The sequence below is a fragment of the Nesoenas mayeri genome, assembly GCF_963082525.1.
Source record: "Nesoenas mayeri genome assembly, chromosome: 5".
In the NCBI taxonomy this organism is placed as follows: Eukaryota; Metazoa; Chordata; class Aves; order Columbiformes; family Columbidae; genus Nesoenas; species Nesoenas mayeri.
The window spans coordinates 22,568,680-22,592,096 of NC_137548.1; the positions used below are offsets into that span (position 1 = coordinate 22,568,680).

Below are 23,417 nucleotides of genomic sequence, written 5' to 3' on the forward strand. Positions count from 1 at the left end.
GAGACCAGGTCAGTCTGAGAATAAGATTGCTTGCTTATATGTTTTTAAAACACCTTTGTTGTTAATTGTTACTAGTATATTAAGCTGAAAAAAGATGGAGAGTACAGTACTGCTCTAATATAAAATGTTAGCACCCACCACTTCCTAGATTTTGATTGATACTCAGAGCATACAGTTTCTAATCTCATGTATCTAAGAGTCTCCTTTTGAGAAGATGTCTACTCAGAAAGATAAACTTCTGCATATCTTACTGTCACTGTAAGATGTTTCATTTTCCTAGCTGGGTATCTTTTCATAAAGACTGGAAACCTCAGTTTTCAATCCACATGAGATCCGAACTATCTCATTGTCTTGGTTTGACAAGAAAAGTTTGGAGAATAGGATTCAAGTTCAAGGAAATAGGATTCTTGGTAATTTCTATTTCTGACTTAACTAGAAATACAATTATAGGAACCTTTATTATGCTATTTCAGCATTTCTGCCTCCACCCCTGCACAGAAAATTATCCACAGAAGGTGGAACTTTAAAATGCATCAGGATGTGAAGGAGGAAGATTGAAAGCTTGGCTCGTGTATAAGCTATCATCAGCAACTGAAATTAATTTACAAACCTGTGACAAGAGTGACAAGGGCACACACATTTAATTCAACTGAAACACAGTGGATTAGGAGGTCTTCAGAGGGATACACTGAAGAAAAGGTCAGTGGTTTGCCAGGCAAAAGGAAGTGGCCACTTCTCAGCTGGTAAAGCTGAGGTTGGAGGGCTTTTAGAACTTGGAGCCAACATCCTTAGAAACACCTGTAGAGCTATTACTAAAATTTTACTTCCCCATACCTCTCTGGTATTTTAGATGGGTAGGAATACATGATTTTACTGCTGATTAAGTTTTCTGATTGTCCTTATTCATAGATCAGCTCTCCTGCTTTTCTTAAGAGAAACTACGTTATCTTTTAGGGTAGGTAGGGTGTTTTGTTTTGTTCCAAAATTAAGTCTGACTCAGCCAGGTGTGTTTCAGCAGCAGGTTTGTTCACTGTAGTTTACTGAAACAGGGAGATTATTTTTGTTTTGCATAGAAATTTGGGGATCATTAGCCAAGGGATGTGGGGAATTCTTCTAACCTCAAACTTGTCACTATTACACACCCACACCCATGAGTCAATTATTTCACTTTGCTGTCACACAATGAATGTGGCTTCTTAGAAGGTGCCAAACTCACAGCTTTGAAGTCTACAGAACAGGTTTTGCAGAGACATCAGCAGTCCCAGTTTTCCTTGTGTACCTCCATCTTTCTGAGCCACTGTGGCTTGACTATAAGACAGTCTCAGCTATGCTCAGAATCTAGGTATAACTTGCCATCTCTTAGGATATTCTGTTCTTTCCCTATGCAGAAGTGTCCCAGTTATGTGGACTTTTTCTTCCTTGGCATCTCTTGGATGAAAGAAGCTCTAATTGTGGTACTGCTGTATGGACTGGGTGGGCAGTGAGACTGGCTTTACTCCTGCTCCTGGGACTCCTCTCCAAACTGCCATGGAGAGGTGCTCCTGTGGGCATTTTGCATTCCCACTACCTGTACTCAGCCCCTCTGCAGACAAACTTGAGGAATCAGGTCTTCTGGGCTATTAGATCAGCATCTCTCACAGCTACCAGTTTCACAGAATAACTAACTCTCAATTATGCAGCCTAATGGCAGTGGTAGAATAACCCAAGTAAAACAAAACCATGGCTGATACAAAATGTAATAAATTAGGCAGTAAGGATATATTTAGTGTGCTCACCCTTGAAAGGCTGGTAAGAGGGCTCCTGTAGAGAACAGAGGCAGCTTTAAGCGGGCAGGATGGGGCTGGGTGCCAGTGTGATGAAGGTTGCTCCATTCAGACATGGTGCTGCAGTCAGGAGTGATGGAGGAAGTCAGGGCCTGGTGAATCCATACTGTGTGTAATCCATCCAGGTATCACTGAGACTTGTCTGGAAAATTTTACTTTCAATTGAATATATTATTTTTTTAAGAAAATATGCTGCTGATCCTAATCAAAAAGTGGAAGTAGAGATTCAGACAACTCTCCATGGCATTTTAAGTGAGGGAATTGTTGCTCAGAGAAGGGGGAGATTTTTCTTTTTTTGGCAAAGAGAAAAAAATGCAGTTTTATGAGAGGTATAAATTCTTGTTTGGCTGTAGTAAACAAATTTTGCCCAGGGCCAGGGAGGCAAAGCTATGCTAAACTTTCTCCTCCCCATCTCTAACCATATCACTCTGCAGCTGCGCAATTCTCCAGGGATAAGCTCATGGACACACTAACTAACTCTCAAACAAAAAGCTTCATTCTTTGTTTTTGGCAGTGAAAGCAGTGAGAAGCAGCAAGGCAGGCACACAGGTTGTGCTGAATCCTTTGGGATGGTCTCTCCCATGAACCTCCTGAGGGTAGGACTGGAGCAGCAGCCTCGCTTGCCTCACTGAGGTACCCTTTCCCAGCTGTGTTGCAAAGAGTGACTGCATTTAAAACGGTCTTGCCTAGTCTGAAAAAATCAGACTGAGCAACCAAAATGTCAATCATTCCACTTGTTTTAGGCTCTAGGGTCTTGCATTTAGGTGCCTAGATAGAGTGGGATTGAGTGTTGTGGCAGTTTACACAGGTAGCTCACCCACAAAAAAAGTGACAACCTACAAAACCAAGGGAAGGCTGTAAAATACACTCTTGGATATGCAGAAAGCTGGTATGGACCCAGTATAAAACAAGATCAGAGAAAGTGGCCTGAGCAGCAGTAACTCCCCCTCAAATTTCGTGTGTCTAGGCACAACTATTAAGACAGTTGCAGTAGACAAACTTACTAGCTGCTTGTGTCCTACTCTTCATTCTACTGTGGTTGAAACTGGAAAGAAACATGAAGCTATGCATGGATACGGTTATGGCAGCACTGATTTCTATAAACATTACAGAATATGAACTTCTATACCGATACTGTTGACTTTAGCCACATACAAGGTCTAGTAACAGTGAATGCTTTAATGTTGTTGGCTTTGCTCATTCCACCTTGACAAATTATGGATGATATGTTTAATTTCCCATTACTGAACCTGACTGCTCCTTAGATTACGGGAGGACTTTTTTTTTTTTTTTTTTTCTGATGGAGAACTGAGGTACATTGTAGGGCTGTGCCCAAATTACATATGAAAGCATGGCAGGGCAGGTAACTGAAATGAGCTTTAGCTGCACCCTATCTCATGTTCTTCATGAGCACCTTCCACTTGCCCCTTATTGTTCCTCACATGTCAAATTCATCCAGCTTTCCTTCAGGAAGGTAAAGGTCTGAAAGATTTAGCCTTTCTTCTTTGCTTCATGAAGGTCTGCAGAGTTCTGTTGGCTTCAACACTGAGATTATGCTGCAGATACCCATCTGTCACAAAAGATGCAAATAGTGCCTTCCCTTGTATTTTTGATGTCTGAGAGAAATAAACACAGGGATGAACTGTTTCAGCCAAGAAGGAGAGAAGTGATATCAACAAGAAGAAGCAAAGATTATGCTTGCTTTCTCTGTTGAGGGCTGCTGAACTCTGATTGTCCAGCTGAGCAGTGCTTGTGTCCCACAGGGACAGACTGCTTCCTAAGACAGCAATGGCAAAACCTGTCTTTTTACATTTTTATTTAGTCAAAAGATTTTTGGCTTTATGGTTGGATTAGGTAGTTATCAGCATGTCTTGATTGAAGCTCTCAAACACTGAGGTAGTTCTGTTTAGCTCAGTACACACAGTCTGTCTTATACACAAGGAAGGTGACACAGTAAATATGAAATGCCATCTTACACTAGTACTCCATGGGCTTCCTGCTCAGCTTCCGATGCACTTCAAAGCTCCATAGCAGTCTGGTCTCCAGCTGTCTTACAAACAACCTCTTCACCCATGAAGCACAGTTGTGGGTAGGGGCAGTTGTTCCACAGGAACCCAGAATACATTGTGTTCCCAGTGTAGGTTCTTGCCTGACTTTACCTCCAGGAACAGGAAAAGCCTGAGCTGGACTGTCCTCAGAGCTCTTTGCAAACTGTTCTCAGAAACAATGGCTGATGATTCATCCGGCGTCGTCATCAACAATCCCCAGGCCTGCCTTTTAACAAACCTTCCCAAAATAAAGGGGACCATCCCAGACAGAACAATGCATGTTTTAGTGGTGGATCTACAGAAGAGTAATCTAGGCTTAAGAGTGCTTATAATCAAGTGATTATATATGCTTGCCTGAGGTTAGACAGTAAGCTAGTTTAGCAGCTCTGGGGACCCTTGTTCCTGTGTTGTGCTCACATGACATGAACACTGACTTATCCATGTGTGGCGATACATAAATGCTGGCTTATAATGTGTTTTTGCAAGTTTTAGTAATAAAGCCAGATCTGGGAGGTTGCAGTCCTTCCTATGGCAACAGAACAATGTCACCAGAAACTGACTTAAAAATTGTTATAGTTTGAAAAAGAAATTCAGTTCCTTTTTTTTGTTTATGCTAGTAATGCAAAAGGTTGCTGGTTTAATGTGTGTAACCTTTTCAAGTTATTTCTTTGAGTAAACATTCGCTGGAAGATATCCTGTCTGGGTGATATCTTTTGCAAATGTCTGATATTATGCTACCTAAACAAACTTTTCCTTGGTAAGCTCAAGACAAGACATAGGATGGCCTTTCTCGAGGTATGCATCCCAGCATAATGACAAGCCCGAGTGGTATCACAATATTTGAAAATGAAAGACCCCAGAGTAGTGAAGACTGATGATGTTTACCTTCTGCAGTAGCTAGCATTGAAAATATAGTGATGACTGATGAAGACTAAGACATACTAATGAAGGAAGCTTGTGCTAATCAAGGATATGAGTTGACAGAGGTTAGATATCACACTGACACCTTTGGGAATGAAATGTACCTGGTGAGGAGAGCCTACATAAGCACAAAGGGAAGACGTACTCAAAACCAAAACTATGAATGTCTGCAGCATGAAATATATGAAATATTTACCTAAGGAAATTAGAACTATGTTAAAAAAAAACCCAACCACCAAACAAAATGTGTCTACTGTACCAAAAAACCAAAATCATGTGGGAAGAGATCTAAATATTGGATTAAAGAGGTAAAACAAAGAGAAGTGGAAATGAACAAAGCAAACCTTCAGCATGGGGCTGCAGGGGATGCTTGTGGTTGTTAAAGCACACATGGCTCTGACAGAGGAAACTTCTTCCTTTTCTTTTTTTTTCTAATAAGCTTTTAACCAAAGGTTAGTTATCCTTATTAGACTAGTGGATGTAAATAATTATCATAGTGGAATATTAAAGTCCTTGAAGCTCAGTTGATTAACAGCATTTAAGGCTGTAGCATATTATTTTTAAGCATGGAACTTTAGCTTGAAAATCCCAAATCCTTCAAAAACTCTTTTTTTTTTTTCCTCTCTCTTCTTTATCTTCTTCTCTTACATATCAGTAAATAAAGTTAGTGCTGGGTGTTTACTTATGTTTCCTTAAATACCAAGAAGATGACAGAAGATATTTAAACACTACATGTGTTGTACTTCATGGAGGTGGGAGGAAAATATAGAGAAATTTGTCCTTTCTTTGGATGCCTCAGCTCACACACCTTCTTGGAAAAGACAAAAGGGCAAAGGAAAAAACAAAACAAAAAATATGAGAAAAAAACCACGTTGACAACAGAAGCCTACACTGCTGTGTTACCTTCCATATCACATGAAAATACTTTTTTTCCAAAATTTGAAAGCATTTCTTAAGAGCAGTCAGAAGCATATTGTGTGGGGTTTTTTTCTTTTTCCTTTTCAAAGGAAAACAAAGTTCCACCCTTGCTGCCTGTCTCTCTTTTTTTCTCCTCTCTCTCTCTCAAAAAAAAAAAAAAGAAAAAAAAAGTTTTGAGAATTTCATTTTTCTATTCACTGCAGTCCTGGCCAAAGCAAAGCCCTCTTTTACATTGACGTCAAGATCTTTACTAAGATTAGGGTTTCATTTCTCTATTGCAGCAATTAGCTAGGGAATGTATAAAAGGCTTCAGGGAAGCAAGCTAGGGCTGCAGAGGGGAAAGCACTTTGCACCATAAGCAGATAGTAAGAGAGAGGGCGAGAGGAGGGAGGCAGGAACAGAGAGAGCAGGGAGGGGGGAGAGGGAAAGAGGGAGGGAGGAACAGAAAGTTTATGTACATAAACCTTTTTTTAAAAAAGTATTGTTGCACCTGGTAGCCAGCTTTACTGACACAGAAATGAGAGGTCTGTTCAGTGCTTAAATAGCTGAGAAACAATGGGATAGTGCAGGAAAGTTAACAATTAACAATCTCAGTTTAAATTTTGTAACTGCAGGGAACTGGAAACACAGCTGCCTCTCTCTTCAACAAAATCGGGTCTCTGGTTAAGGGAAGAATTATTGTTAACATCTTAGTTTCTGAAAAATAAGCAGCTCCGAGTTGAATGAGTATCGTGCAGTTATGGTTTTAACTAGCCTGCTCATGTTTAACTGGCTCTGCTCATTTTAAAGACAGAGGCTGAGAGAGGGGTAATGAGTTTTTTTTTAAAATGCTTTTTACTTTACTTTTTTAAATGAGGGTACAGGGTAAAAAAGGGAGCTGAAGGTATCCAGCTGAAGATAAGCAGTAAAGAAGATGGGTCTGCTGAGTGTGGATTTGCTGATCACGCTTCAGATCTTGCCGGTCTTTTTCTCCAATTGCCTCTTCCTTGCGCTGTATGACTCTGTGATCCTCCTGAAGCACATGGTGCTATTTCTGAGCCGGTCTAAGTCCGGGCGCGGTGAGTGGCGGAGGATGCTGACTTCGGAGGGGCTGCGCTGCGTCTGGAACAGCTTCCTCCTGGATGCCTACAAGCAGGTGGGTACGCGGGGATGGGGACTGTCAGGCTGGGGGGATATGATGGACATCCCTGTTGTCAAGGGAGAAGGGAAGGGAATGACTCGGTGCGATGCAGACTGTCTCCTGTTCCATATTAAGTTTGGTGGGAGAACTGTAAACTGGCAAAAAGCAGTACTTCTAAGTTGGGGCTAAGGGTTCATGAGTTTTGGGAGCTGCCGTCTCTCTGCTCTGCCACTGACTGTGCAACCATGGCCGTGTCACTTAGTTTAGCTGTGCCTCAGTTTCCCCACCTGTATGAATAATGATCTGTATGTTTATAAAGTACCTCAAGATCTTCGTATAAGAGTAATTGTAAAATGCTTTAGACATTTTCACAGCTGTTGTTCGATTGTTTGCCATGTGAGATCCTAGAGATTGTATAAAGTCTGTGTCTTCAGATAGAGCTCTACATAGATAGATGTCACTTACATAACATAGACAGAACTGCTTTAATTAGAGTAAAAGGTAGAAACGAACCTTTGTCATTACACTGGCATTTTCTATTACTCATACGTCAATTTTTATATTGGAGGAAGCATCCAGGTAACAGAACTGGGTATGGAGTGAAACAGTGAGCCTTTTTTCTTCATGAAAGCAGTGACAGAGGGACACGCTAGAGATTAAAAATGAACTTGACTAGCTGAGGGACAACTGCGTGGTGACTTAAGTTAATAAAGCCAACAGCAGTTATGCAACATGTACTTTTTTTTCCTTTTAAGTTTTGTACAAACATTACCCAGTGGTACTGCCCAGGTCTTATGAGATAGTTGTAGTTCCCTTTTATAGATTAAAAAGGTGGACTCCAAAAAATGATATTTCTTACACAGGTCACCCAGTTAGTAAGTAGAAGAACTGGATTCAGAGCTCTGTGGCTTCTGAAACAGTACTTAGTCTGTTAATGTGTTGTCTTATTTAGACGATCTAATTTAACATACCCTGTGTGATGTCATGTGGTTGTAGGGGTCCTATCCAAACGATAGTTCTATATCTTCTAAAATGCTTCTTTTTGTATCATCTTCTCCACAGTCCTCTTTTGCTCCCCCAAAATCGCTTTTGCATTTGTTTTTACCTAGAGATGTGAAAAGCTGGTGGTGTTGGTGTTTGCTGGCTTTGTGATATGGAATACAAGCTGCTTAGCCTGAAATCCAAGCCATGGGGACATTAGTTTTCAGTGTAAGACAAATATAAATAACATTAGCTTTTGCCAAATAGGTCAATGTCTTTCTGCCACCCTAGGAATCAGCCAGCTGGCTACCCAAATAAAGTATTGCTGAATGAAGCTCACTATTCTCCTAGCCCTTCTAGTTTCTGTTTTTAGCCTCTTCACAGACACTAAGTAAATTTTAGAGCTGCCTTGTTAAATGAGCCAGTAAACACAATTGTTCCCATTTTAAACACAAGGCAAGGCAGGACAGTTGACACTTGACTTGGTCAAGGCTCCAGTGGAAGTTGGCGGCAAGACTCTGAAACAACCACGTTTCCAGTTCTCACATTTGCAATCTATATGTGGCCCAGGGTCTGGAGAAGGTGTGAAGGTGTACGGAACCTTATATCCCTGAGATATTTTCAATCTCGTTTTGCTTAAATAACACAAAATTATTTAAAATAAAGATGTCACATGCTTTTCAATGTTGTTAATGTCAACCATAGACTCTACAGGAAGAAAGACTGTGCTATTTTTGTTGTTGGCAATGAAACTCATCCCTTGAACTTTGGTAATAAAAACCCTCCCTTGTCACCATTAAATGACCTAGGTTGTTCAGGTCAATCAGGCTTTAAGGCCCCTACAATGAATTCTGGGCCTCCATGAACTCAGCAGAAATATGTATATAAATATAACCAGTTTTTATCCCCTTGTTTCAGAAAAGGAGAAAAGTCCATTCATGCCAGCTATTCTTAAGATGTAACTAGTTGACCAAGAGTTCATGGAAAGACTCTGTTTACCTTAATAGGATTATGGGCCATAAGGACAGAAGATCATTGGAAGCCTTTGATTGTCACAGAAAGGTAGATAACTGTAGAAATCAAATTATACACGGGACACAATAAACTAAGGAGCAATATTAGGAGAAGAAGAGTCATCGCTTCCACAATAGAGAAGAATCTTCTGCTGCTTCTGTAAGGAAGAGAAAGAGAAAAAGTTTCAGCTGGAAAGTTGTACTGGTAGCGTTGGAATAAAATTGAAATACAACCTGCTTTGTGGCATGTTTAGAAAGCAGGAATATGTTTGTCCCACAAAACATCTTTTTCCTTAAATTATATTTTTCTAAATCATGAGTAGAACTGCCCAGTTGTGATACCTTAATCTTAGCCAATTAGTGAGGGTAGGAAATGAAAATATTACAGAACCAGGGCACTAAACAGCACAGTAAAATGCCGTCAATATCTTAACCGTGATTGCTTATTGCTCCAATTTGCTAGCTGAAACCAGGTATTAGGAAAGTACTTAAGCAGTTGTTTAAGCTCATTCCATTGAGGAGTATTTATGAGATAATCAACATTTTTTCAGCTAGAATAGCAGAATTGCAGATATCTGAGATAAACCAAAGCTAGACTACCAGTTAGCAGAAGACTGGATTAAAGCAGTAACTATGTTTGGCTTTACTATATTTTGTGTTACTTACACAGAACTCTTCCTGACCACATTTTTTGGCTTTTTTTTCACAAAAGTACTTGATATAAGATTTCTATTCACAGAAAAATTTACCCTAAGCCGTTTCAGAAAAACTCTGTGGGTAGATACTAGATTCTACATTAAAGTAAATTTATTACAAGAAAGGAGCCCTACCTTGAAAGCACAGGCTGACCCAGGATTAAGTAACTTTGATTCAAGACTACTGTGTGCAAGGGATCATCTTGTAATACTTAGAGTATATTAGAAAATAGCTATTCTCATGCATATTCCCCTCTAGAAAAAAATTGTGAATATCTTACTTGAAATTCAACTTGCTTTTGTTCTGCTTTTTGTTGTTATTAAGTATTATTGCACACAACATTTTGGTTATGACAATTATTTCATAGGCAAGATTACCTAGCAACAGTTGAAGGTTCTAACATCCTCAGAGGAGAAACAATGCTGAGTTTGTTGTATTGTATACAGAGTATATGCAGTATTCTTTTTTATTGGAACACTCTATATGACTTGTTTTCTCCACATTTTACAGTCCCACTGGAATCAAAATGATTGATCTTTTGCTTGTTTTTATTTTCTTATGTAAATTTTATCCATTATTAATATATTTATTTTTATTTCCACAGCTCTGAGTTTAGTATCACACTCAGTGTTGATGTTCTCTACACTGCACCAGCTCTGTGATCTATAGAACATCTTCCTCCTATTCTTAAGAGGCAATCATGTCTTACATTAAAAGGGAGCTTTTAGACCCAGATTAATTATCATAACAGAGATAGAGTGAGTAATCAAGTTACATTAACTTTATATAACTGAAAGAGTACAACTATTTTATTTAAATGTTATTTTTCTAATTTATAGTTGTGCTCTGTTTTCCACAGAAATTAGTGGATTTACTCCTGAAGAGCAAATCATGTATGTATGTGTGTGTAGGTATTCACACTTTCATATGTATTTGTATATATATAGATACGTATACGTGTGTGTATCTGTATATATATATCTATATGTTCATACGTATATGTGTGTAAATGCAAAAATACACACACATAGGCATACGTATTCTGCTCTTTCAGGAGTCAGCCCACTCTAATTTTTCTGTATATGTGTACACATATATATGTGTGTATGTATACATAAGTATAGATATGAAAGCAACCACATTTACTGGTAAGAGGGGAAAAAAAAAAGAGACGAGATTTTGGCAGGTGTTAGTGTGCCTTCTGCATGGTTTATATGGGCCATCTGTATAAATGTAGCATGTCATTTGTAATAGCCCTCAACATGTGTACTGAATGTGTCATGTACCTTACAGAAATCCAGAGGAAAAGCTAGAGAAGTTTTGAAAAATACACAGTATTTACTTTTAAGAGCTTTTTTAACTTGCTTAATTCCATGCTTTCTTTCGAGTACTGGGATGAATCTGCTTTCTAGGATTCCAAAGGTGAGAAACTGTTATCTTAAAATGCTTTAAAATGGGTACAAAAAAGGTTGTACCCCTTAGCAGTGCCCAGTGGTGAGGCTTCATGCTGGGAGCTTTTCCAGTATCAGATACAACCTTTGTGTTTCAGCTGTGCAGAGCTTCTGCTCCTGGTCTCCAGCAGCGAGCTGTAAGGTTATCCTAGAGGAAATCCACTCTCTTTTTCACCTCAGTGCAGAGTAGTTGTGGGAAAGACCATAATGTCATCTCCCTGAAGCAGCCAAATACTTAGGAATGCTCTGGTACACGTATAACATGAACTTGTGTGTTTGTGCACATATGTAAATGTAAATGTATGTTACAGCCCTCAGAAGGATGCTGATATCTCAAGCGATGGATGGTGATGGGTGTGTGCATGTACTTGTACAGTTTTTTACTGTCTTTAGAATGGGCCAGCAGCAAGCTCCGGCATGACAGACCCAGCATGGAGGGAATGGTTGGCACAGGATGATCCCAACTCCACAGCACAGGCCCAGCTCTGGAAGTAGCAGCAAAGAGACTGGTTCAGTAAACAACCAGTAGGATTTTCGTGAGATTTCAAGGGAGCACAACTAAAATGCCCTTGGCTAGTTCTGCCTGCCTGCTAGGTACATCATTTATTCCTAAAAAAGAATAAATCAGTATACAAAGCAGGATAGCTCAAAAACTGCCACGTTAAGTGCCTGCTGCACAGCATTCTTACAAAGCTGTATGTGAAAATAATACAAGGACATGATCCTTCACCTGCTGTTCAGCTATCCAGTAACTCTTTGCTTTTTGGGGCTATTTTTTAAAGGTTGGAACAAAGACATAACCTCTATATTTATTATTTGTATTTATTTTTCTCTGGCAAGGTAAGGAAGTGTCTCTTTCTCTTCGTTTGACAGTGATAAAGGCAATTTTTGAGAGTGTGTTGTATAGTTTCAGAGTTTAGAACTAGGCATTGTGTGGTATTAAAAATCTTTTATTGATTTTACAAAGTTCAGCCTTAGCGGAATTGTTTCATTGACATATTTAAATGAAAACATTCATGAAAGAAGTAAGAAAAACAAAACAAAACCACAATTAAAATCATTCCTGTAGTGTTTAGAACATAAATTCAACAGTATTTGGGCTTGTCATTGGCATTATTATTAAAACATTGTCATTAGTATTAATATATGTTTGTTATAGTAGTTTTTGAGGACCATCCTAGACCAGGGACACACACTAGGCAGTGTCGTAAATAAGAGGAGTACACAGTTTGTCCTGTGGAGCTTACAGTTTGAATGCCCAAGACAGACAAATGGTAGGAAAAGGAACATGATAAGCCCTGTCACACATGGATACTCATCCTGTTTCATTTTGTGGACCTAACTTCACTTCTTCCACACTAGCTCTTTGCAGTCTTCTATTTTCACCCTTAGGTGTGAAAAGCGACTGAAAGGACTGCTTGCTTTTTTGTCAAACCCTTGTGGAAACCCACTTTGGCTGTGGTAGACATAGAAAATTAGCTAATGGGCAGCACCCAGGAGAAGGATTGTACCCAGTCCTTGTTCCTCACCTCTGTCTCTCCACCAAAACCACCACTGTGTATTCATACAGTCCTAAAGCTGAGTAAAAAAAAACCCCAAAATGTCATCCAGATTAACTTTAAATGTCCTCCAGGTGCTGACTAACAAAGACTTGTGATGACCTCTGTCACCTGTAGACAGAGTCCACAAGGGCAGCCTGTGGCCCAGAGGCCACGATGTCATAAGCCATGCTCCCATCTTGAGGGAAACATTAGCCCTTAAGAAGCTTGCTGTAGCGTCCTGATCAGAGGAACTAAAATTACCCATTCTCTTTTATAAGAATGTAAGGCAAAAGGCTCCTTTATGCTTCTGCCATGCATGCTCATTTGTGGAACTGCCAGTTTTTAAATAAAAAGAGCAACATTTGACTAGTTATTTTTATCTGGACTGTGCCCTTTTAATTTGTCTCCCACTTCTCTCCCTCGGCTTCACACACCTGATCCTAAATAAAGACTCTGGACTCTGGGAGAACTCGAGTCATTTCCAGTCTCTGCTCTCCAATTTGAGTAATGGAGTCTCTTAAAGCAAGCTGCCACCTCCCCATGACAAATGAAGAGCTACCACTCCTGTATGCTGCTCCAGACAAGGGCCTCCTGTATTTTTTATCTATTGCACAACCCTGGGTCATATAAATAAAGAAAACAAAAATAATAATTTGTATAATTCTCCAGCCAAAGTCTGATTATGATTTGGATGAAGCACTGAGAAATATCAGGCTGTTCAGAGGCTATATTTAGTTGAATGGGATCAAATCAAAGCAGAGGATTTAAAAAGGAGCAAAAAGCTGGAGGGATTCAGTTCATCACCAATTGCTGGACTCCAGTCCTGAACACAGCATGTCCATATTTAAATGGCTAATATCACAGACTACTAATTGTCTGGCAACACCTATTTTCTTTAGGGGGTTGACAGAGCCTGATGAGTCTGCCAAACTGTTTGAAAGTCCCTCATGCAGGGAATGAAAGCTATAATATAGTGTACAGAATCCCAGGAGGGTTACGTTAAAGCTGGTAAAGCAAAATGAGAAAAAAGAAAAGGTAAATGAGGAGGTGAAGTTTTGTCTGTGGGGGCTTTTCCTAGTCTTCATGGAGAATGTACAACAAAGTTAGCAGTATGTGCTATTTCTAGCCTGTAGTTTATGAATAGGGCTTTCTTTCCCACTCCTAAGTGTCCTTCACTTTGCAGTCTGCGTGCTAAAGCATCAGCAACCTTGTTCACTTTCCACTCTGCGTGCAGACGAGAAGAAGGAGGTGCAGTACCAAGGCTGTCAAGCAAACAGAAAATTCGCATGAATGATGCAAGTCACTGCTTTGGTGTCAGGCTGGTGCTTGTTCTTGCTGATGGCCAGGCTGGCTCTCAGCTTTGGTTGGCCTACCTTGTATGTCCCATGCAGACTGTGTGGGAGGGGGTGCTTGTGTGCTGGCTGGTTTCCACCTCATCCAGAAGGTTGGCACCGAATGCCTGAATATTCACACACATAAGTACGTGATTATAGAAATGTTGGATTGCGTGTGAGGGGAATTCTGTTAGTTTGTTTCTCAGAATTTATATCTTCCCTGTCTTTGTGTAAGATTTCAAAAGCAGTTTGGCTGAATACATGGGGTTTTTTGTTTTTTCTCATTGCGTGTATTTTCTTTTCCAAGAGTTATTTTTTCTTTCAATAAATAACAACAAAGGAGACAGACAAGGCCTACAATGTAGATGATCAGCAAGGATGATATTGTCATCCTGTGTCAATCAGTTCCAAGCCTGGTGAAATAAAGAGTCCCTTTGGGAACGGCAGTGCTTCATCAAGACCAATTAGCAGAGATGCTGCTGCTTATGTTTAAACGTTAACGACTGGGCAGGGACGCTTTTTAGAGTGCCTGACACTGGTATGGAACAAGGCACCGACCTAATTACTTCTCTAGAAGAGCAGAAAATGCCTCATGAATGCCTGCTTGGCAAGGATGTCTCATTAAGGGGGAAAAAGCCCAACACAAGCACTCCTAGAAACAAAAATTAAAATGATAGGTAACCTGCGGCCATGAGACTTCCTTCATGGCTGTGGAAAATGAAGAGAAACTGCTATTAGGTGACGCAGGGCACATTTATACTTTATTTCCTAAATCCATCTATTTTTTTGTCAGTAGGGAGTATGTGAGACAGAATGCAAACTTGCATTGTTGGAGAACAGTGAAATACATTGGCACCCTTGGTAACGTTCAATAGTACTTCAAGGTCATTCCCATGCCTGTGTTCGATGGGAGTTGTTTTGATAGTTTGTTCCTTCAGGGCTTGCTAACCCACCTAGGAAGGTAAGTATTTGGTACACCTGACTGAAGAGTTGGTAATGAGGAGCTTACAATATGTAGCCTCTCTTTCTGCTTAAATATGATCAAGAAGCAGGCTGTGGTTTCCCAGTTCAAGAGTGCTGGTTAGAGAATTGTCAGTCATAATAGTTCTGTTAAAACCAGAAGAGTGAGGGGAAACAGCTACTCAGATGTTTCCTGTCTCCTGAGCAGCTCTGTTCATTGCTGAGTTTTAGTTGCTTCTATCATTTTTACCTTTATTTTTCTTCTCTGAAGTGTGCCGACAAATATCAGAAATTCAAAGTGTGTTGCTTAATTGTGATTTATGAGATAAATCATATGTTATTATTCCTCTTTTTTGATTGGATGAGCACACACTCCTAAATACTGAGGTCCATTATTCATCCAGGAAGTGGGTGCAGCACAGATACTTACATGTCAGGCTTTGCCCATAAGGCACATTTGGGGCAAGCTAGCTCTGAATAAGCGTTTGTTTGGTAGTGCAAGAACAGTTAAGCTTTATAGGTAAAGGAGGATCTAGTGTTTGTGCAGATGTGCAAATGTTGTGTTTCTTGAGTTGTGCCCATTTTTGGTAGTTACCAACTTACCGCAAAATGCTGGGTTGTCTAGCTAGCTTATGGATTGAATGCAGCCCTCAGTATGATTATGTGGCCGCCACATGATATTGGTATGTGTATTTCTTTGCTCAGGTCTGGCCCTTTACCTTATTCAATCCTCCTTAACCTATCTTACTGCACCAAATGGCAGAGAGAAATGAGATGTTCAACAGCTGTACAGAAGAGTACCTACTACCTGCTAAGGTGTAGGTAGCCTGTAGCAGCACTTCTTAAATGCTGCAACATGCTTAATGCTACTTCTTAAACGTTAACAGCCTGAGTCTCTGAGCCTGTTGCTCTCCAGACAGATACTTTCTTCTCAAAAACTGGGATACAGCTCTTTTCCTTCCTTGAGTTCAAGGGACAGCCCACCCAGACAGCAGGTCCTAAATTGAGCTATTTGAAAACTCATTTGCTTTCAAAGGAAAATAAGCATTTTTTTAAAACTATGTCCAGGTCTCTAGCAGACAGCACTGCTGCAAGTGCAGGTTAATGGAGAGGGGCCCCATAAGGGGCTGTACTTTCCTGGGGCATCACTTGCTTCCTTTGCCTGTGGTGTAGCTACAACTGCACGTGCCCTGCTTCCAGGGGTGCAATCATCATGTGCTTGTCCTGGAGAGATTTGTGGGTCTCAGGCATTCTTTCTTTCTGTGGTTCTCTTTGCTGATCTCTGAGTGAATGGCAGCACAGTTGTGTCTCAATTTGCCCCATAGAAAATAATCAAAATGGTGTTTGTATCATGCGTCAACTTGCTGTGAGACCTTCTCATGTAGCTGTGAAGTCTGACAGCTTGAAGTCTTACAAACTTTGCTTTGTTAGGCTCTTGCTTCTATTGCTATTCTGATGAAATAATGCCAAGTCACAAATAACTGTAGATTTGTTCAAGGCAGTCAGGTTCCTCAGGGAGACACGGAGAACCCAATATCTACAATACACTTGTCTCTGGATCTGTGTGCAGCAGCAATCAAATCAGTTGAGTAGTCAACTCTTAATTCAGCTTCTTACTGTATCTGACTCAGCAGGATACCTATGATGTAATGTACAATAGAAGTGCACCCAACCCTAGTCATTTATTAATTCATTTTTTATGCGGTTCTTATTCAGTGTTAACTTCTATCATTTTCAATTGGAGTGTAGCTTCAGAAAGAAATAAATAAAATATGAAAGACTTCAGAATATGGCTCTGTATGTTTCCTTCAAAGAAACACTTCTGAACATAATCAAATAGACAGGAGACAGAGAGAGATTAGAGTCAGAGAAATACAAAAGGATAATTGCATTGTTGTACTAGAACTTGATGGTAAAGCAGATACATAGGAATTGTTGTAGCAGAGCTCATTAAAAACTAATTATCTTACGTAATAATATTTTGTGGTTCTATAGCAGTTATCAGCTAAGGATCTTGGAGCCCTCTGCAGGATCCATCTCATTCTGGCAGTCCCTTCCATGAGATGCTTATATTCTTTTTTTCTACAGGCAGGGAAACAGAAACCAAGCAAAATGACTTTTCCACAATTACTTGTTGAGTTTGATCTAGATCTGGGGTTAAAGCTGAGAATAGTTCGTTTTCATTTCATCCTACTTTAACCATCATATTAACTTTGCCCTATTCCTGCTGCTTTTTCCCCAATAGTCTTCTAGAGAAATACTGGAGGAAAAGGAAATGTGTCTTTCAATCACTGATTAAATGACTGCAAAGTGGTTAGACAACCCTTTGGAAGCACAGTCTTGGATGGTTCACTGTCAAAACAGAATGATATATTGAGCAGGCATCTGCAGAGATGTCTCCTGTGTTTGGCACTCTGAGCATTTTAATTCTTGGACTGCAGGATGGAAGAGAATATACTGCAAACCTCTCAAAATTGAGAAATACTGCATATGTTGTGAAAATCAGGAATACAATGCAGAATGGTTTTGGAGAATTAGAAAACTGTCTTGAAATGTAGGTTGCAGTTCAATGGGTCCAAATGTAAAGCACCAAATTCAGGCTGGGCTGATGAAGTCCCAAAATCCATGGTGAGGAGCAACTATAAAGATGAAAAAGGGACCTAGGCATTATAACTTCTCATTAGCTAACCCCTAGTCAACAGTTTGCTATTTTTCCAAAACAGTCACGATGTTTCATAAAAAGCAAACATCCGGTATGTATAAACATGTGCAGCTTGTGAGATACATGAAGTGTGATGAGGATTAGTAAAAAATCTCTTGAAATTTTGAACACTGCCTTTCAAGGAAGTTGTGAACCAAGCAGAGAGAACTCAGATGATGGTAGCGAAAAGAAATAATTTCTAGAAAATTTGTCTCTGAAGAAGAAATCTGAAGAAATCTGAGGTAGTTTGTCTGAAAGAAAGTAAGAGTCTGCAATTACAGAAGGGTGGTCAGGACCATGTGTGTGGTGGGCAGGACAAGACAGATCTCAGATCAAATTTTACAGCAATAATGAAATAGAATAGTTGTCAGGAATGGCACATTTCCCTGCATTGTGAGTGGGGATGGTCTAGATAAAGTTTTTTGAAGCTGCTGTTTTTGATTTGCTATATCCCCATGCTGGTGTCCATGCAGGTTGTTAACTGTGCTCTTTGAACAAGTGACTATTTATTTGAAGAGAGTAGTCATAAGGATACTGGACAAGCAAGTCACACTAACTTGCTGTGTTTTAATTTGTTTTACTGTCAGGTCAAACTTGGAGGAGAAGCCCCAAACTCCAGTGTAATCCACATAGCCAAGGACAGTGATGGCAACAGTAGCAGCTGGAACAGTGTCAGTGGGAAGTGTGGAACCAAATGTCACCTTCTGGATTTTGCCAACTCTGAGCGGCCACTGGTGGTCAACTTTGGTTCAGCTACCTGACCACCGTTCACAAGCCAGCTGTCGGCCTTCAGCAAGCTGGTGGAGGAGTTCTCCAGTGTGGCTGACTTTCTGTTGGTCTACATTGATGAGGCTCACCCATCAGATGGCTGGGCTGCTCCTGGAATCTCTCCCGCTTCATTTGAAGTCAAGAAACACAGGAACCAGGAAGACCGATGTGCAGCTGCTCACCAGCTCCTACAGCGCTTTTCCTTGCCACCTCAGTGTCATGTGGTGGCTGACTGCATGGACAACAATGCCAATGTGGCATATGGGGTTTCATTTGAGCGAGTATGCATTGTGCAGAGACAAAAAATCGCCTATCTGGGAGGCAAAGGCCCCTTTTCCTACAATCTGCAGGAGGTTCGGCTTTGGCTGGAACAAAATTTCAGCAAAAGATGAAATCCATTCTCTACAGAAGCTATGTCAATAGATGTATCCCTTTAAGGTGATGTAAAAGGGAAAAATCATATGCTGGTTTGAATAAGACCTTTCAGATGATTGCAGGAGAACACATTTGATAACAAGGTCAAATGAATGTTAACTAGGAAAAGAAAATAAAAGAAAAAACTAGCTCCACAAAGACATCATTGTAAGAAAAAAAGTCCCACTCCTGTGCTCGCTGCGGGACAGAAGAAGTGAAGAGGCTTCTATGAGAAGGTGCTGCTGGCAAGCAGGAAGAGTGATAGATAAGACCTGTCTCCCAGGAACCTGTCTCATGAAGTGGTGGCCCTGTGGTGAGCCAGAAGCATTGCTGCTTGGAAGGCAATCCATGCAAAGGCAATGTCATACATTTCACCAGAAATGTGTCTTTATCCTCCTGTGGCCAATGCAAGAGACGTGGGAGGAGCCAGGGGGCTTGCAATGAAGTGTGACAACTGTTCTCTCGCCTAGAGATTTTCTTGTTCAGAGACTACGGGAACCACCATGCAATGCATTGTGCAGGCAGACTGGCTGCTCAGATCGAGATCAAACATTGTATGCTGGTATTTGTACTCTCTATGGATGCCTCTGCACAGCATATTACCTATATAATTCTACTCATATGTTTGTATCCAGTACGCAGGCCTGTGCCTGGAGTTGGACCAGACACAGGTGATCAAATAAGTCCATTACAATTTGAAAACTAGAAAACCTGGACTATTTGTAACAAAACAACGAGAGACATCTAGAGCATGCATCACAATACAAAACTCAGATGATGCAAACCAACCCTCTGTTCTCAGAGCTGACAACACGCATTTATCAATTTTCCCTGATTTTCTTCTCTGTTTCCTTACTTCTCCTCGATCTCTTCCTGTCTAGCAATAGGCTTGAAGGTAATTTCAGTTTTAGCTATTGAAAAGATAACTTATTCTCTCTTTTATTTTTATTTGAGGTAATGATATTACAGATATATTTTGGGGACGGGGGAACAGATACACAACTTTACCTCATTGAAATGGAAACCTACCCTGTCATTTACCCTGTTAAATGTAGTCATATTGAGTTTTGCTGTCTTAGATATCTGCAACTGGTTTAGCTACATTATTTTGTCTGGAAGTTAAGTTGTTTGCAGCCTCAGAGTTGATTAGCTACAGTTCTGCTATCAGATGAGGTGACAGTCTGTTCGTTTTACTTGTGTTTTCAAGAGCCTTCCCAGAGAAACAGGAAGGACACATAGTGTGAATTAATGTGAAAAAGTGTAAAAGGTGGCAGAATTTTCATATAAATGGGTATGAGGAATTATTAGTTATGTTTAAAGAGATACTGTCAGAGTATATATTAAGTTCAGGTATTTCTAAAACTAAAAAATAATTTGATCAAACCTGATGAAAAGGCAAGTTTACAATGAGCTAACCCATTAGAGCTGACAAATGAAAACCCATAAGTAGATGGACTATCCCAGTTTTCTCTCAGCTTTGGCAGAAACATGAAAGAGATAAACAGGGTAAGTGGCAAAAATCAAATTAGTTCTTTTTATTTCTCATCCTGCCAGTTGTCAGTAATAGGGTGAATTGATACTAACACACGAAAGAACAGAAAATACATACATAAATATTTTCATTTTCATGATGTCCCTTTAATACTGTGCATTTATTCTTGCTTGGCTGTTGGTCAACTTAGCCACTGTACTAGGCATTTGGAAATGTGTTTTCAAGCACAGATCTGAAATAATGACAGGAACATGAGTGATTTCTACCATATTCAGGTTCATGCTTCCCTTCCTTCTCACATTTTCCTCCACACACTGTTAAACATATACACACACATTTTTACACAGTTTGGTAATGTGTAGCAAAGAAGGGTGTAAAGAACGGCCTTCAGACCTTCTGGTGAGCCCCACTGCTCAGGAGGCATGTGTCTCCATGCGTGTGTGTATATGTAAGTATGCATTTATGTATGCATATATATGTATATCATATATTTTATGTATGTATATACATAAACATGCACGCATAAATGGTGGCTAAGATTGACAATAATAATTATTCTGTCCTCCCATTAATTCATGTTACTGTAACTCGTTGTTCAGTGTGAAAGATTGTTATATGTTTTCATGACTAACTGGGGTGTATAACTGAAATGTTTAAACCTAATATCATAGGAACAGTAACATAGCCAAACTGCATGATTTATTTAATCCAGTCTCCTACCTCTGGCTGTATCAGATGCTTCAGGGGAAGGTGCAATAATTTCTTCTGGAATTTTCATTAGCTTCAGCCCTTATTATTTTTGTCTTGTCTAGTGTGATTGCTAAAGTCTCATCATCCCTGTGAGAGGCTGGTCCTGAGTTTTGAGATCTAAATATTTCTTGAGTTGGGGAATACTAAAATCAAAGCACATCATGTTTAAGAGCAAATAAAAACAAATATAAACCTTTATCTCCCCCCCCCGCCCCCCGATTTAAATCGGCTGCTTTTCAATGTTCTCCTCTCTTGCTCTTGTATGCTAAAACATTATAAAGAAGTGATCCCGATTTTTCATCTGTATGTCAGTGACTATATACTTTATACAGAAATGTATATATCTTTTGTTTGTTTCTTAAGCCAAACAATAATTCACATTCTTATACAGGTTCATATTCTTTGCCTGTCTCTGGGTCTCTTCTGATTTTGCTACACTGTCCTTTTACTCAGGTGAATAAAGCTGTAGATGTTAAACCAAGTGAAAGTATGTATTGGCACAACCAGCACAACACCTTTCTCTTACTATATCTTATTCTTCAGTCATCTGAAACCTTATTAATCCATACCAAGTCTGTAGCCTTTGTAAAATTTAAACTAGTAAGCCTTTTCTTTCTTCTCCTCCCCATCATGCAGTTAAGTCTGAACTGTTTATACAGGAAATGCTAGCCAAATGTTTAGCACAGCTGTTGAAACATACCTTTAGCTCAAAGGAGAGAGTCTGAGTTAGTAGTTCAGTTAGTTAATACAGTTTTGCATATCTAAAGTTACAGTTATTTTTCAAGTGCCTTTTCTCCTTCCTTTTGAATTTCCATTATTTTGTCCTGTTATTCATAGGTGCCTATTCAGCACACAGTATAAAGGAATTATAGAATTGGCTCCTGTAAATGGGAAATACACAATGATTTTCCACAAGAAAAAATACATAATAACTTCATTTCTTTCTTGGCAATATCAGTTCAATACCCTGCCCAAAACTTAATGATAGTCCAACCTCACTGATTATCAAGACAGGAATATATTTTGCAAGGCCTTAAAATTCCCCAGAAAGTTTGTGGTCAGAAAGCAGGGAAAGTATTTCAAAGAGAAGAAAAAAAGTATCTTTTCGAAGTGGGCAATAGAAATAAAAGCTGCTTCCTTCTTTTTTTTTTTTTTTTTTTTTTTTCCTATAGAATTGAAACATCTTATAGAAATAGTTTTAATTAAACTTCATGCATTGTCCTCAGTTAATGATAGAAGTGGCCATATATCAGATACTCAGAATTATTGTAATAGTGGGTTGATTTGGGTCCAGACAGACATTTTGCTACTTTGCTAGCATCGTACTTCACAATTGGTGTAGTCTCTTAAGAGGCTGGATTTGCTTCTGTCTCCTGTTCTCACTGTTTGCAGGCACTAAACCATATTCCTTGAGGTGCTTCAGAGTAACATACATAGTGAGCAATAGCTCACAGAATAGGTGCCTGAAAGTATTCTGGAAGGCTACTGTACATAATAGAGACCCTAATACTGTGTCTGAACAGTAGTATGGGAAACTTCCAGTACTTTTTCATTTTGAGCAAAGTAAAAAGGTATTCTGGGCTATCATCCTACATTGTTCTGTGCTTAGCATCATTATGTGGCACTGTATAAAATGAATGTAAAACATTTTGTACAGATGAAAAAGATAGCATTTTGCTCTTGCTTATATAGACAATGACAAATCTAAGGCAGTAGGAAACCGTACCCTATTAAAATGAAAGAAAAGTATTACAAGATACATTGTTGAATAGCTATCTGAAAAACGAAATGCAATCATTTTTATGAAGGTGATCGGGGCGGGAAAACCCACAAAGCTTCTCAAAGAGGTATCAGTGCTATGCATTCAGGTGTGTGTAGAGGGAGGTTATTTTTCTGTATGTGTAAAAGTGACTTTTCTGTGATGTGCAGTGTAGGTTTAAGAGTTTTTAAGACTTTCATTCAGTACTATAACCAAAGCAATAAGAGGTATCAGGTAGGGAATATTGGCCAGTTTTGTTCAACTCTACACCATGTCTGTGTTGGATCCATATTCAGTGACCTTTGGGCTCAATTTGGAGGCTTCAGACAAGAGAGGCTGGGGTGAGACAGTGAAGGCTTGTGTGCTTATGAAGATCGCTGACAAAAGAGTAATTAACTCAGTTGGCGTTTGGATGTCCTCACACTAGCATTTCTCTGTGCACCTTAGTGTTTCTGTATTTGAAAGAGAGGTCTCTTTGGGTCCATTAATAAGATCGCCAGGGTGTAGATGCCTGTGTGTACTGACTATGTGTGTGTCATTGTTTAAATGTCAAAAAAACACTTTGTAGGAGAGCCAGCAACATTTTGTTACAATATGGTGCTCCATGAAATGTGCTTTCTAGAATTGTTTTTCTTGTACTATAATAAATAATAAAGGAAAATACACATCTTCTGTGTCTTTTTATTCTAATATTAGTTATTAATGCACTGTGGAATCTTGACATTAG

The 23,417-nt window shown here is 39.5% G+C and overlaps 1 protein-coding gene across 3 annotated transcripts; it reads left to right on the forward strand.

Annotated features, from left to right (window-relative positions):
- Window positions 1-6,623: 6,623 nt before the first annotated feature.
- DIO2 (iodothyronine deiodinase 2) lies at window positions 6,624-18,867 on the forward strand (the record flags this gene model as incomplete). 3 transcript variants are annotated; one of them, XM_080344612.1, is made up of 2 exons in its annotated part: window positions 6,624-6,845; window positions 18,095-18,867. In XM_080344612.1, 2 exons carry the CDS (start codon window positions 6,624-6,626, stop codon window positions 18,710-18,712), a joined length of 840 nt encoding a protein of 279 aa, XP_080200738.1. The 3 variants fall into 3 exon arrangements, with proteins under 3 accessions (XP_080200738.1, XP_080200739.1, XP_080200740.1); XM_080344613.1 differs by having other exon boundaries at window positions 18,095-18,667; XM_080344614.1 differs by having other exon boundaries at window positions 6,624-6,768; window positions 18,095-18,153.
- Window positions 18,868-23,417: the final 4,550 nt, after the last annotated feature.